General features: G+C 34.8%; 1 protein-coding gene across 1 annotated transcript in view; it reads left to right on the top strand.

Annotated features, from left to right (window-relative positions):
• Window positions 1–3,971: 3,971 nt before the first annotated feature.
• The window catches only part of GPR124 (G protein-coupled receptor 124), a gene marked incomplete at its 3' end in the record, with an annotated part of 51,161 nt that continues 39,616 nt past the window's right edge, over window positions 3,972–15,516 (top strand). The window contains exons 1-2 of the mRNA XM_010187135.1: window positions 3,972–4,036; window positions 4,784–4,947. Of these exons, the coding sequence (XP_010185437.1) occupies window positions 3,996–4,036; window positions 4,784–4,947 (205 nt within the window). The remainder of the gene's footprint in view (window positions 4,037–4,783; window positions 4,948–15,516) is intronic.

Raw genomic sequence — 15,516 nt, 5'->3', positions numbered from 1 at the left:
TAGGAGTTGGAAGGGGCCTCAAAAGATCATCAAGTTGAACCTCTCTGCCAGAGCAGGATCACCTAGACCAGGTCACACAGGAACATGTCCAGGCAGGTTTTGAATGTTTCCAGAGAAGGAGACTCCACAACCTCTCTGGGCAGCCTGGTCATAAGGAAAAAGTTTTTCCTTATGTTCGGGCTGAACCTCCTGTGCTCCAGCTTGCACCCATTTCCCCTTGTCCTATCTTTGGACATCACAGAGAAGAGCCTGGCTCCTTCCTCCTGACACTCGCCCTTTACATATTTATAAACATTAATGAGGTCACCCCTCAGTCTCCTCCAAGCTAAAGAGACCCAGCTCCCTCAGCCGCTCCTCATAAGGGAGATGCTCCACTCCCTCCATCATCTTTGTGGCTCTGCGCTGGACTCTTTCAAGCAATTCCCTGTCCTTCTTGAACGGAGAGGCCCAGAACTGAACACAATATTCCCGATGCAGTCTTCTTGGCCGCGAGGGCACACTGCTGGCTCATGGTCATCCTGCTGTCCACCAGGACCCTCAGGTCCCTTTCTGCTGTTCTGCTCCCCGGCAAGTCAATCCCCAACCTATACTGGTACATGGGGTTGTTCTTCCCCAGATGCAAGAATCTACACTTGCCATAGTGAATCAAACAGACTCCACTGTGGCAACATTGAGAAAATACATATCAGAACCTGCTCTCTCTGTATCTCTGTCGTAATTTTTTTTACCCATCCTATCCCAGGCTTTTTGCACAGAAGATCAATCTGTCACTCTTGCATTCAGCTTTTGCTTTTTAGTACTGCTCACAAGAGTGAAACACTCTTCACATTCATATACTCCTGCTTCTACCTGTATTTTGCCTGAAAATGATCCTTTGAGACACGTAACTCCCTTTGACTAATTTATGACATTTGTCATTTATATTACAGCTTTTGGCAAAAGTGCTTTATTAATTTCTGTAAAAGCAAAAGAGTATTTAATATATGAAAAAAAGTGTAGGACCTTATACTTAAAAAGAAAATGTTTTACTTCTGCTACAACAGAAAGCTCGTGTTTCTGTTAATGGAGTAAGTTAATGGCATAGTAAGTGCTATCAGCTTTGGAGTGCATTAATTTGTTATGTTTGAAATGTTTGCAAACTAGATGATATAGATGTTTTTAGAACAAATATCCTTTTAAATCAAGCTAGAGTGGGTCTTTAGGATATTTAAAATGGCAGAATTTCACAACACTATGCATTTGGAGATATGTTTATATATAATATTAGTGATGTCAACTGACAGAACCAGTCATTTGCAGGGTGCTGCAGATACGTAGCTCAAAAATGCATATCCTATTGGGGTAATTTCAGAAAATATATTAAAGTTTTGTTAGAGAAGAATCTATTGCCACTGTTGGAGATCTAGATATTGTAATTATGTGTTTCTTCGGCATAGAAATGTTTTTCTTTATGATTTAAACAGCAGTGTGAACATGTTCTTATTTTGCTAATTATTAGCAGGAACACAAAAACTTCAAACCAGGTCATTGCCAGAAGACTATGAAACAATATGAAAAATTGGCTTGCTGGCTTTGTGGTGACTTTTGAACTCAATTATTCCAGCACTTGGCAAAACCACTGAAGTAAAGGGTTACATACTTCTCTGTCATGATAAAAAGAAAAAAAATCTGTAAGTGGAACAAGTCAGGAATTTTTAGGCTAACACAGTGTAGGCCAGTTCTGGCTAGATATCTCAGTGGTTTCAGTAGGACCTATGGAAAATGCATAGATTCAGTAGGTACAGAATGGACCTACCACACATCTGCTGACCCCTGCTACATCACCCACGGAAATTGCTTACATTTTTCCCATGTTTCCTAAGATGTTGACCAGACATAAAACCTTCCCTTAGTCCAAACAGAATTACCAAAACTCAGACTAGCTGTATGGTTGGTTTGGTTGTATGAAGCCTCGCTAGCTATTTAAGGGAAATCTGGGATTTGCGTCAGATCAGAAATGTTGTCATACTGCAGAGGGGTAAGGCAGAAAAAAAGAAAACCCTTGTATTTCTGCTTTCTGGCTGCCACCCATGCAAGGCTGGGCACATCATGTTCCCTGTCCTTCAGTTCAGCATGATTGTCCTGTCAGTAAGTTTACACTACTGTAACTGTGTTCATATTAGTGGAATCACTTCTGATTTGCTTCAGTGTAAATGTCAGGGTTATGAGTTTCTGATTTAGTTTGTTTAACATCCCAGTTCACTGATCTGCTTCAGCAGATGCCTTGTCAGGGCTTATGTCCAATAAACATGAGAGTAGATCCATTTTATTTTAAGAGGTAACTGAGTCTTTGTGAAATGCTCGGTATTTTTAGTTCCTGATGATTAAACCAAACTATTAAAGGTATAGAAATAGGTAGCAGCAAACAAACATTCATTTCTACCTTTAGACATTCCCACACTTAAAAAGGTACTTGAAAACCTTTCTATTTCCAAGAGCTTTTCACTCCACCTGTATTACAGGTGCGTTGGTGAAAAAAAAATCTTAACGATGACTTCAACTATATCAACACATCTCATTGTCACTCAATATAATGAGAAATTATTTCACATAACATTGCTAAGCCAGTTTACTTTTCTGTATTAGTAGAATTTTGTATTAAACTACCATGAAAATTTGAAGTGTTCAAAGTTAATTTTCTTTTTAAAGAAAAAAAATTTAAAAAATTATTTCAGTGGTGAAAAATTTTGTATAAAAATAAGATTAGTTATTGTTTCAAGAATGCTCCATAACTTTCTTAAAGTAATTTATAGATTAGCAATATTTTATTTTCTTTCTTGAATTCATTAACACATATGTATCTGTATAGGTTTCTGTAGAAAGCATGATTCTTGAGATTTTTGTACTTCCTTACTTTATGAAGCTGGTTGACATATTTTGCAGCTTGATGGATTCGTCACTGGTGGAACATTGCTCCTGATCTGAATTTTTATCTTCGCTTTAGTATACATTCTTTACTCTGTAGTCATAAGACAGTAAAATCAATAATTATAAAAATATTTTTTAAAATTAAAAACTAATGAATCAGTTTTCTTTACCAGTATATGGTTTTCTGTATGTAACAACAAATCTCCAGTGAAGAGAAACTTCACTGAAAGCTGAAATTTTGTAGCCATCATTGAATTTAGATAGGTAGGCTTCAGGTACTGGATAGACATATATCAGTATTTCAAAAATAGGTAATTAATATGTTAATCTTGGATACTACACTGACTTTCATGTTTACTGGTATAGAAAAAGACACTATTACTTGACATTAAGCATTTTCCTTTTATACTTCTAAGACGCCAGCAGAGCAATACTATTAAACTAGGCAAAATTAAATTGCATCTGTTTGCAAATATATGGCTTAATCCATTCAGTCATCAATACAAAAAGCAGCAAAACGTTAGTTAAAATGGAAATGGAAATGTTCTTAAGAATTTAAGGATGGGAAAAATCTGTTTGTTTAAATTGCTTTGTAATAAAACTATTTGTGTGGTTACTTGTTACTATGTTAAGGAATTGCTTGAATTCTTGAGTGTTACTTAATTAAGACACTTCTTTCTTTACCTTGAGATGTCATTCTACATATACTATAAATATACAACATAAGTCTCACTGACTAATCATTGTATGAATATTTTCACTTAAATTCTACACTATTCTATTCTAAAATTCTGTTCTATTAAATATGTACAGATATTCCTGTTTATTAGACCAAGTGAATTATATGTATACCTGCTGTGAAAATAAAAGAAGGAAAAGGGCATGATTTGATTTGAATATTGTAGTCATTTATGAAAAAGCAATATACAAGTTTAAATGTGTTTTTATGGTTGTCAAGAAAGCAGAATTTCTAAATTACCATTGGAAAAGTTATACTCTGTAACAATTTTGTTTTCTTGTATTTGTTATAACTGACTATAAATTTATTTTTTTCTAGGAATTTGTCTGGGAATATTTTTTCAAGTCTCATGAATGGACTTTTTTCTGAGCTGCTTGCTCTGAAAGCGCTGTAAGTATGATTCCTTATGTTCAGATACCTGAAATATTCAAGAACGACATTAGAATAAACATAGCAGAGTTGAATATTAATTAAAAATATTGTTTCTAGCAATGCATTCCAAATGTAAAATATGCAGCATTTTGTTATCAATGTCTGTCTTGGTATTCATGAGCTACCATATTTACCTGTCCTGGAGAAATGGATAGTGCTGACAGCTTGACCCAATTCCTGACTAGCCCCACCTAGCCATCCTGACTAGCATCCCTGTGATTTTTCCTCTATGCTTTTATACATTTCCATGTTTTCGTGCATTGCATCATATAATAAGTCTAAATACAAAAATAAACTCATTACATATTTTTGCTGCAATTACCTTAACATTTCCCAGTTATTCATATTAAATGTTCCTCTCTGAGATTTAAAATGTGTACTGGGTGCTTCTGTGGTTAACTGTCTACTTAAATGAGCTTTTAGTAAGTAAAGGTATGTTATAGAACGACTTTCTAGGGTAGCATCTACTCAAATTTAATTCATTAGTCAGTGATGTTTTTCTGTAAATAGCATAATGTCTTGGAATGCCTTAACAGTGGGACAATGTGTATTCATTGTCTCAGGATATCTTTATAGTAATACATCTATAGTTATACCTCTATCTAGAATTAGTTCTCTTTAGTTATATCATTTGAACCTAACAGAAGAAAGTACATTTATGAATACTGCATGTGTACCAATGGTGATCTTTCTTTACCTTTCTAGACATTTCAACACTGATTCACTTATTTGTGACTGCAATCTGAAATGGGTCTTGCAATGGGCCAGAAATGCTTCAGTTCGAATAGCAGAGGAAACAGTTTGTGCTTACCCCAGTGCTTTACAAGGACTGTCATTTCGTAACCTGAAGGAAAACCAGCTGATATGTGGTGAGCTATACTCTCCTTTAACACTACAAATTGAGGTGGAATCCAGAGAAAATGTTAAAAACCAGAAATTATGTCAAAAAAGAAAAAAGAGTAATAAATCTGACTTGCTTATATAAGCACAATAAATTCAGGTATAAAACACAAAAAATACAAATAAGGTTGAAAGACAATGGAAAAAAATACAGCTTATTTCATACAAAATAATATATAAATATATGTATATTGCAAGAACACCACTATCCTGACTATATATTATGTAACATATAATCATGATTTAAAACATTACCTATGATGGTAGCTCTACATTGTATACTGCATGACACAAGGATTCCTACAGGGATTTATAGCACGTTCCTTTCAAGATGTATGTCTGACAGTGTGGCATAAATGTCAGGTTTCATTATTGTATTTTTCATTTTTTATTAAGCTGTAACTATAGATTTTAGCACTGCATCTTGAGTATGAATAGAATTTTTAGAGTGAGCTTCAGTTAGGTGAATTCTGTATTTGAAGATCTATAAGTGAATTGCTTTTTGGAAATGATTTTCCACTATAGCAAACCTGATGGATATGGTGTGAGGAAGGAAACAAAAAAATATGGATGAGTAAAGAAAATTTATCTCGCACTGAACACTGTCTAGCAAAAAGCAGACAAACCCAGAGATTTTAAAAGTATCACATACTGCAGAGAGAAAAATCATTGCCTTAAGATTATGCTGGTGGGTTCCATAATCAGAAGTATAATTTCACACATACTTCATTAATCACAGAATCTTTTAATCTTTGACATTCTCGAATTACAGAAAATTGCTGGGTTGGTGACTTTGCTAATGTCTTACGGAAACAAAAGGAGAGTCACACTTTTATCCTAATAACCACAAGAGAAATGATGTGTGTTGCTAACACATTTATACCAGTATGGAGATCAGGGTTGACTGGAGTAGTAACAAAAAATTTGTTTTTAACAACAGCAGCAAATACAGTTGTTTACAAGTTGGGAGAAATGTGAAAGGCTGTGAACACCAGCCACAAATGTTCCATTGGCTGAATTGTTAAGGAAACACAAATACCTGTCTGGAGGCCAATAGGAATGAGCTCTTCTGAGTGGAAGGCCAAGAAGTTTCCAGTAGCCTGTATTGCTGAACATTTGAAAATCTGCAGTACTTCTAAAATATTAAGCTGCCATTTTATGGAGACCCAGCATGGACATCTTTGTAGAGATCCATTTCCCAGCAGGAAAAGTCCTTTTTCTGAAAATGCTAGAATGATCAGAAGAATCGATTTAAGGACTGTTAATTGGTACTTCCAGGTTGCCAATGAATATGAGCCTGTGATTTTTAGAAAGGAAATGAAAGCAGTTTCTCAGAATTTCATACTTTAATTCCTAATAGGAGTCATTACCACACCTCTGATACAGAATTTATCATCATTTATCACTTATCATTTATCCATCTAGTTCTCACTATTTATAATGTTCACAGAACCTTTGACAAGGTTTGTAATGACTGCCAATAGCTTGACACTGCTTTTAATATTTGCAGAGAGCTGCACAGTGATTATATTTGCTGAGTCTTCCACCAGGTCTATAATGCCTGCCAGGTACTTCATGGTGCTCATAGTATCTGTTGGGCAGCTTGCAGTGCGCACAACATTTAGCAATTTCATTTTCAGTAATTTAATTTGAACTTAGGCATATTAGAAGGCTGTCTGGCACTACAATAATAACTATTGAGAATGTTTGAAGAATAATATGTGTTGAAATATGCATAGAGCTAATCAAGTTAAATGTATCTTAAAGAAAACATTAAGTGGTTTAAAAATTAAAAACTCCTGCATATGAACATCTTCCATACTGTCAGACATTTGTGTTTATAGTTACTGATCTTCCATCTATGTGCTAGAAGAGGTTGTGGGATATCACAGCCACCAGATGAGCAAAGTAAAGAAGAAGGAAAGGGAAAAAATAAAAACAGAAGGGAAATGGCAAAAATCTTTGCAGGCAAGTTAGGGAGTGAACCAAAAAGTCAAAATGTGTGAAGAGGAAATGAGGCAGTAAAAAAATTCCTTCATGGCTACAGAGGGCTGTCTGTCATGCGCTTGTTAGATTTATTTTATATTTTGATGAGAGAAGTTCCTCTTTCTTTCTGACAAATCTTTCTCATGCATCTGATAACTCAAGATAGCCAGAGAAGTCATGCATTGAAAACAGTTAAAAAGCTGCTAAATTAATTTAAGTAACTGCACAGTTACGGAATTCGTAGGATTATGGTTGCATATTTTGTTAATAGCTTATAAAAGCTGCTTAAATCATCTTTAAAAAAAATCAACAACGCTCAGAAATGTTCAGTTAGAAAGCAGTTACTGACAACGTTGTAAATGATGCTGAAAAATAGTTTGATGATAAAAGGTAGTTTTGCCTTTGTCTTCTCCCTTAATTATGAGGGACTGCAATGTATTCTTAACAGTATGGACAGAGTATCTTTTTGAAAAATGATTGTGAAATTGGCTTCATGCAGCCATTGGCTTGTTACTGTTTCTCCATGACTCCAAATGAAACTTAATCAATTTACAGAAGGAAAATAAATTTTCCAGAATACCAGTGCTATAAATTTCACCTATGATCTGAGAGCGGTCTGTGATTTTCCTTTGCACACATCATCATTAGAAATGGAGGCCAAATTCTTCAGTCAGGGAAGACCTATATGAGGTTTTGTCTTAAGGGGATTACAAAAGATTGCTCTTGAAGCTGGGTTTTGATTACTTACACTGATGAATGAGATATTAGAATTTAGTTTCTCAGTTTCAAAGCTGTATTGATGCTATTGACCTAACAACACTAAGTAGTAAAAGTTCATTTGTACTGCAAATTGCAATTGACATGTAACTCTGAAGCCTTTTTCTGTTAGAAAATGCTGACTCATCAAAACAGCTGTTTGAAAAAGTGCTGACTTTCTTGTCTCCCCCAATTAGATTTTATTTGAAGTTCAGAAAGTAATTGACATAGGATCAATAATATTTAGATAAATGATATGACTGAAAATGATGTAAAAATTTAGTAATTTATACAAAAATGTTGTGAAGTTCGAAGTATAAAAATAATTTTATAGTGCTTTAAAACATTATTATTTATTTATTTCTACCACAAAGAAAATTATCTAATTCTCCTGGAACAGAATATTGTTTCTCATGCAGGTCTCTAACAATTTAAAGTATTACTTCGTGCATATATGTTTTCTCTACAGACATTTATAGATAAATAATTGGGACCATGCTATCAACTTTCTAAATTAAAAAAAGTTTCAAAAATAAGAAAATATAAAAGGATATAAAAGGATTTTTTTTTGCTTAGAGTTTAATGCATTTATCCATAATAAATTACATTTTTATTCCTTATCATTATTCATTTTTTCTTGCAGAGTTTGGTTCTTTTCTTGGTGTCAGTAGCTTTTCAGTTTTATGTAGTCTACCTTTCTAATCTTGGTCATCATGTTGCGTGTAGCTATAAAGCAGACAGGTTAAAAGAACTAGACGTAGCATCTTGTCAGTTCTCGGGAAGTCTAAATGCAGAGAAGCGTCTTTTTTTTCAAAAGTCACTTTGCTCTGCTCGACTGGATGGTTTGATATGTATCCATCCGCACCGTCTCATCACAGTACTTCCAGGGAAGCTTGTTTTGTTGCCTGTCACCCTTCCTGTTCCGGTTGTCCTTATCTTCCCTAGCAGCCTGCTGTAAGACAGGCTGGCAGTAAGGCTGATGAAGCAATCCTCAACAGTTGTCTTGTATGGCTCTCAGGCCATGTTAGCAGAGCTCATTCTAGCCCTTTGCATCTGACCCTTTCTTTCATCAGGAATGGGCTATATGTTGTCCCCCAAAGCTATGTTTACCCTCCTTCTCTATCTGTATGGCTGGAAAGCTACGCACAAGTCTTTTTCCTGGAAGAAGTGAATCAATTGCTTGTATCTTTCTTATGCTCCTGCACTGAATTTTTCTGTTTCCCACTTCTTTATTTGCTGTGTTGTACTGAATGTGAGAAAATGTTCTTGCATGTTGCTTCAACACAGGATTAGCAGGAGTTTTTTAAAAAGTTCTAAGGTACATACAGCATTGTTTGTTCACCTGTATTGTGCACATCTCTGGAAAACCTGTGTGATTGCAATAGTTACAACCAGCAAGGGTAAACAGACACAATTAGCAAAGCTAGTATTAATGTATGGTCTCTGTATACCATCCTCGGTCAAGAAACTTCAAGAGTAAGGAAGCAGACATAAACTCAAATGTTAGATACATTCCTTTTAAGATGTGCTCTCAGGGGAAAATATGGTGGAAATAGAACTTGCAAAGCACAGAATAATGGCAAACAAAATATCGCAGCTGAGTCATTTTCCATTCCTATATTAACATGGCTGAGATGCATCTGGTTTTATGTAGTGTCACTACTTACATAGTGTTCTTCTACCTTAATGAGAGTAAGGTGGCATCCCTGGGCTCAGGAGCCTGTTTTTCAAAGGCTCTGAGTATCCAGAAGTTGGTTTTGAATTCTGTTGTTGCTCTGGGTGCTCCATGTTCGTGAGTATCAACTGTAATGTGTTTCACTTAGTTTAGAGGGTTTGTTACAGTATGTTACTTTGAAAGTATGTATTATGACCAAATGTGTGTTCACTTGATGGGTAGTGCACCTGTTGGTTGCGATGAACAGAATTGTAACTGTTTACACCAAGCTTGTAGTGAGAAATTGTTTGGGTTGGTTCATAATTTACTTACAGCTTTAATAGTCAATTAGGATTTTCACTATGGATGACAAGGAATGAGTACTCAAAATACATAGTTGGAATTTTATCTGTGTGAGATCTGTATGATTAGGTTTCTAGCATGCCTTAGGGAGCTGTCTACTGAGAAAAGTGTTAACACTAAAGAATAAAAATCCATCCTACTGAAAATAGAAGTGAGAAAGAGTGGAAGATAATAGCTACAAGTTGTGAGCATCCAACAGCGTTTGAATTATTACTCAGTCTCTGAGTTCTGTAAACTACCTTAGTTTTAAAGTGTTGGCTCATGAGTGAAATTAGCAACTTGTGACTCATAAAATACTATTGAAATGCACTTTTTTTTTATACAATAGACTTAGGAGTGGTACTTCAAAGGGAGAGATGCAACTCAAAGGGATAGATCCTTTTCTGGCTTCTGTATTCTGCAATGCAATTCACTAAATGTTTCATAGAAAATGTAAATAATATATTGGGAGGGAGGCGATATAGTTGTTAGGGAATTGTTTGTACTTAACCAGCACCTTGTGTTTTGTAGTTTGCCTCACTTCACTGAGAATCAGAGTATTCATCCGCTAAAGGAGCCGAGTCAGGCTATAATGTCAGCACTTTCTGCTCTGATGCTCCGTACCTGTTCATATTGAAAAAAAAAAAAGAGAGCGAGTGAGCACATTTATATTCTTTATGCACTCTTTCTACATATTTTCTTAGAGATTTCTTGACCATTTTAAGATTCAGTTTCTTACATAGAAAGGTATGATGTACTTTCATCCTTACTCACCTACTGTCACATATTCTAATCTGCATTTCTCATACTTAAATATGAGCAGAACATTAAGGAATATTTCTCTCGGGCCACATGCAGCTCCCTAGTCTATCTCCATAAGTATTTTTTTTAAGACATTTTAAGTCAATTACACTATTACCATTGGGGGGAAAAAAGAGAACATTTTCTTTTCTGTACTTCGTGTATAAAGTACTTTTGTTTTCTGAAACATTTTTTCTTTCTTGACATATATCCTTAAAATACAGCGTGCCTTTAACTGCTTTCTCAGCAATGATGGAATAGCAATGTATTAGATGCTAGATATGTTGAAATGTCCTTATAATTTATACCTGACGTGCTTGCACATCATTTTCCCTTCATCCTTAGCAGAGTAAGTCTCTTTCTGCTGTCTTTTTTCATAAGATATTTGAAAGGAACATGTAATTTTAAAATGCCAAAAATAGGAAAAAAAAATGGAAAAAACCAGATATTGGGAAAGGCTGTCTATGAAGGGAGACTTTTTCAACAATTACATTTAAGCCTGAAATCAACTGAATGCATTCAGCTTCATTCTGCATCAGGTTTTAAGAGTACTGTCAAATATTTTGTCCTAGGGATATTGAGTGAGAAATGAGATTTGAAGTTTGTTGTGTTTTTTTTGCATGGTGACAAAAATTAATTATCTACATTGCCTTTTGAGTCTTAAAATTATAATTGTGTGCATCTGCACATAGATTGTTCTTGAAAGTTTTCTTTCCTACTTGAAATATATTCCAATAACAAATACTGGCTCAAACTTAACATGGAACATTTTTTCTACGTTTATTTCTCTCATAGTGCACACAACTTTTTTTTGTCTCATTTGTTTCAGCCGTTTCTTCATTTACAAGTCATTCTTACTACATTAACACAACATAAATATTGACCTGTGGGGTTTTTTTCAATATGTAGCAACTGACTAAACTCAGAATCTCAAGTACAAAGGATGATGGATTAATTATCCAGATTTAGATTCCAGTCCTGCAGTTTTTTGGCAGCCTACAGGTAGCCTGCCGCATTCACACAGAGCATCATTGTCTTCAAGAATGTGCAGGATCAAGACTTCAGCTCCAATTCTGCAGGGAGTGCCTAATCATATGAATAGGTGTAATTATATTGAAATAGGAATATTCCCGTTAGTAACCTTTCACAGGATTAGGTTTTGCAAGATATAGGTAGTGATACAATTAGCTGTAGTTGAATCCTCTTGTAATTGTTTCTATTTTACAATGTTAACAATTCAGGATTTTCTTTAATAACAAAGTATGGATAATAACAGAATGTCTATAAATAAAATAATCTAACTTTACATTTTGGATCTTTCAAAGATGGGTGTGGTAGATGAATTTTTCTATCAGAGCTAAGTGGCCTATTTTAAATAGCAAAGTTAGATAAGCATTAGATAGATAGATAGCATAGTTAAATAGCATAGATAGATAAATAGCAAAGTTAGATAAGCATTAGATAGATTAGTTAGATAGATAAGCATTTGGTAGTATGAAATCGACAATGCTCTAACGTTTTGGCTCCAAATTCTAGATTTCTCACCCTAAAATAATCAGTCTCAAACTGGAAAAAAAAAAAAAGGGAATACAGTGCCTTACATTTAATATTAAACATTATTATCTCATTTCTTTAGTGGTAATTTAGAACACTGCTGCAAGGTTGAGGGTAAAAAATGAATGACATTTAAAACTTATAAACATGAAATAACAGAAATATTAAAATTGCCATTTGAGAAACTTAAAGGATGAGTGTTTACTACTATGTATTTTCTTGCATCTGTGCCCATACATGAAACTATAGTTCAACAGAACTTTTCACCCCTGAAATCTTGCTGATATCGGTGCTGGAAATGTACCCAATTTGGATTTCTTCCTATAGCTTACTTTTAAATTACATCAGCAGTTTTTGAATTACGGTTTGGTATGATTTTCTACATTGATTTTGTCTGCTTATTCCAAAAAGCATGCAAAATACCTAAGGGAAAATTTTACTAAGATGTACTGAAGATAATACCAGTGAAAAACAAAGCTTTTTTAATCTTCAAAACTTCTGCCCTTGGAGACTTGACTGGCCATCTCCAAAAGTTAGTTGCTCATAAGCAAAGCAATGGTAAGACAGCCAGTCTTGACTAAGGCCCATGGAGTATCCTGAAAGATACTTTCTTTTTTCTAAACATGATAACCCTAAGGCTAGGGTTAAATTTTATATTGGAAAGTCCTAGATAAAATTATATAAGCTTCTTTGCCAAACCTATGTTAATATTGTCCAATTAACAATATTGGTTAGTTTGTTGTAATTCATCTTGATTGTTCTCATGGGAAAGTTTCTTATAAAGCCTCCTAACATCTGTTCTAATTAAGTGGAGTATACTATTGTGATATTTCACATTTTTATAGCACATTTCATCATACAGCATTTTCTTTAACATATGTGTAGAAAAGGCTATAGAGAGCTGCAGTTTCTAACACTGTCAGCTGGGCTGAGAGGAGTTTGGAATCGAAAAATTTCATGCAATGACTGGGACAAGTTCTTACTTCCACAGAACTGGCAGTTTTTCAGTATCTTTTATGACTTTTACACTTTTTTGTTTGGTGTTCTTGCAGCATATGTGGATATTTATGCTTTTTGAACTTTGGGCAATTAGGGGCAATCACTACTATTCTTGGGACCTTTCTGCTGCCCTACTTCCTTGGTCGAAGTATGTGGTAATGATGTGAAAATAAAAAGAAGGTGGCTACTGGTGCCTAAGGTTTGGGAAAGATGAGTGCTACCACTGCGTTTCCAGATAGATAATCAATACATTTTGCAGAGCTAAAGCCTTTATTCTTGCCACTGCTCAGCCATTTTTATTAACTGCAAGCTGTAGTGAGTGCACATAGCTGTAAGGGTGCTGGCTTGCTTGCCATAAGGATAATTTGAGTAAGCAAAATTAGCTTTCTAGCAATGGCTTCTGACTCCTGCTAGAGAAAGAATTTGTGTTGATGAATCTTCTGTTGTCAATATGTCATGGTCTTCAATTTTTGAGATGTGGCAAATAATCAAATGCTCTCCAGCTTCTAAAGTAGACTTCTGAGGCAATTTGAAAACATGAAATTGTAAAGTGGCAGCGGTTTTATTTGTTAAAGGAGAAACAAGCGATGAAAAAAACTCTGGCTATTCACTTAAACTTCTGCTAGATATGCCAATGCAAGACATGGGCTTCATTTTGTCTGGGTGCAGAAAGTATTTTTGATTAATTGATTAACTGGAATCAGACCTTGAATTTCCCATTGTGAAAATTTTTCAAGTAGCTGTTGCCATTTTACAAATTAATGTTATAATATTTGGCATTTATATTAAATGTCTCTGGTACCTTGTGCTAGTCATGTTGGCCAATGGCAAGCCAACTTTCTGTAGTGTTTAGTCAAGTCTATTGCATGGGCTAGCTTTTGTGCTTACAGATTTGTTTTTGCTTATTCTCCCAGAAGACAGTAGTGTCCACTCATAAATGCATACATTCTAAATGTGATCATATTATTTTTAAAATATGATTAAAATACAGGTTAGAAATGCATTGTGTGTTATGTCTTTTACAGACATTTGTATTCCATATATGTCCAGTGACAGCAGTATTTCCTTCATGTTGTTCTTCTTTCCATCTCTTAAAATGTTAGATGAAAAAGAAGGCCAAAATTAGAAGAAAAATTGAACTATTTTAAAAAATCTCGAGAACTGAGTTGTAAGGAAAAATAGTAGAAAGTATTTAATGTGTGTGCATGAGATAAATTGTTTTATAAAGATATTAAGGGCATACGCATTGGAAGATTTCCTTAGAGCTTCAGTGCACCTTGCTGTTTTTCTGGTTTAGCTAGTGATTAAAATAAATTCTATTTTCTTTTTCAACTTCATATACCTCTTGAGGCACTGCAGGCATTAAAATGTGCAGGGATATATGTTCTGTGAGGAGGACTCTTAAGAGACATTGCCATTCACTGGTACTTGTGTAACCTGATTCCCCCTCCATATGTCCTCAGTATTCCAGTCTAGTGCTAATCTGAATTACAAGACTGGGTCGCATAAAGAATCTGGCCTTCAGTCAACAAAACCCTTTTCTGCTGAGAAGTGAAAGATAAAGAAAAAGATGTAATTACTCTAATGACGGGTTAGAACTTTAGATTCATGCTGCAATCAGTGATTCCTGTGGTGCTCTGCTGCAATCACGGTTTAGTGCTGACTAGAGAGACAGAACAGGTAAAGACTGTAAAACACTCCAGCAACCCTTGATCTAAATGCCTATAGGAGAGTCACACCTCTCATTTGCAGATGGTAGTGCCAGCTCCAAACTTGAGGGCAGCAGAGTGGATTGCCTTGGAAGGAGAAACTTGGAATATTTTTCACGTGTGTAAAAATTCAATAAATAAAATCCCCCTGAGTTAGTCCCTCCTCTCCCAGAATACAGTAGTAAATTGTAAATTATTTTTAATCTTATGAGACTGTTGTATATGCCATACACACACACACATATATACGAGCATCAGAGATGGTATATATTTATTTGGTCTTTAGAAATCATATAATCAAAGAGAAAATTTCTATTCTGTAGGTATATGCTTACCAGAGCTGTTTTATTTCAAGTGCTATCAAATCAATGCCAAAATAATTTCAAACACTTTCAGAGTTTCTTACTTCTATTCTTAAAGTCAAGCTTGAAAATGTGTGTACAGCACTAGAAAATACTTTACTTTTTATTCTGAATTTGAAGGGTTTAAATTGTGATTATCACTGGAAAACAACTGAAGATTAGTTCTGGTAATCATTTTTTGTAAACATTAGATTAAAAGCAGATGTTTTGTATAAGTACCTTAAGTGTACCTTCCTTGCTCTGCAGATGTCCTTATCCATAGAATTTTACTAATTTCACATTGGAAATGGGTTTGCAGCATTATTTGTTAATTTAGCTAGTCCATACACATACACTGTGAAGGGGTTCAGCTGGTCAGAAGGATTTCCCATCCTA

The sequence above is a fragment of the Mesitornis unicolor genome, unplaced genomic scaffold (assembly GCF_000695765.1).
Source record: "Mesitornis unicolor isolate BGI_N332 unplaced genomic scaffold, ASM69576v1 scaffold35796, whole genome shotgun sequence".
In the NCBI taxonomy this organism is placed as follows: domain Eukaryota; kingdom Metazoa; phylum Chordata; class Aves; order Mesitornithiformes; family Mesitornithidae; genus Mesitornis; species Mesitornis unicolor.
Note: the sequence above shows the minus strand (reverse complement) of the source record. Positions and strands in the feature narration are given on the sequence as shown.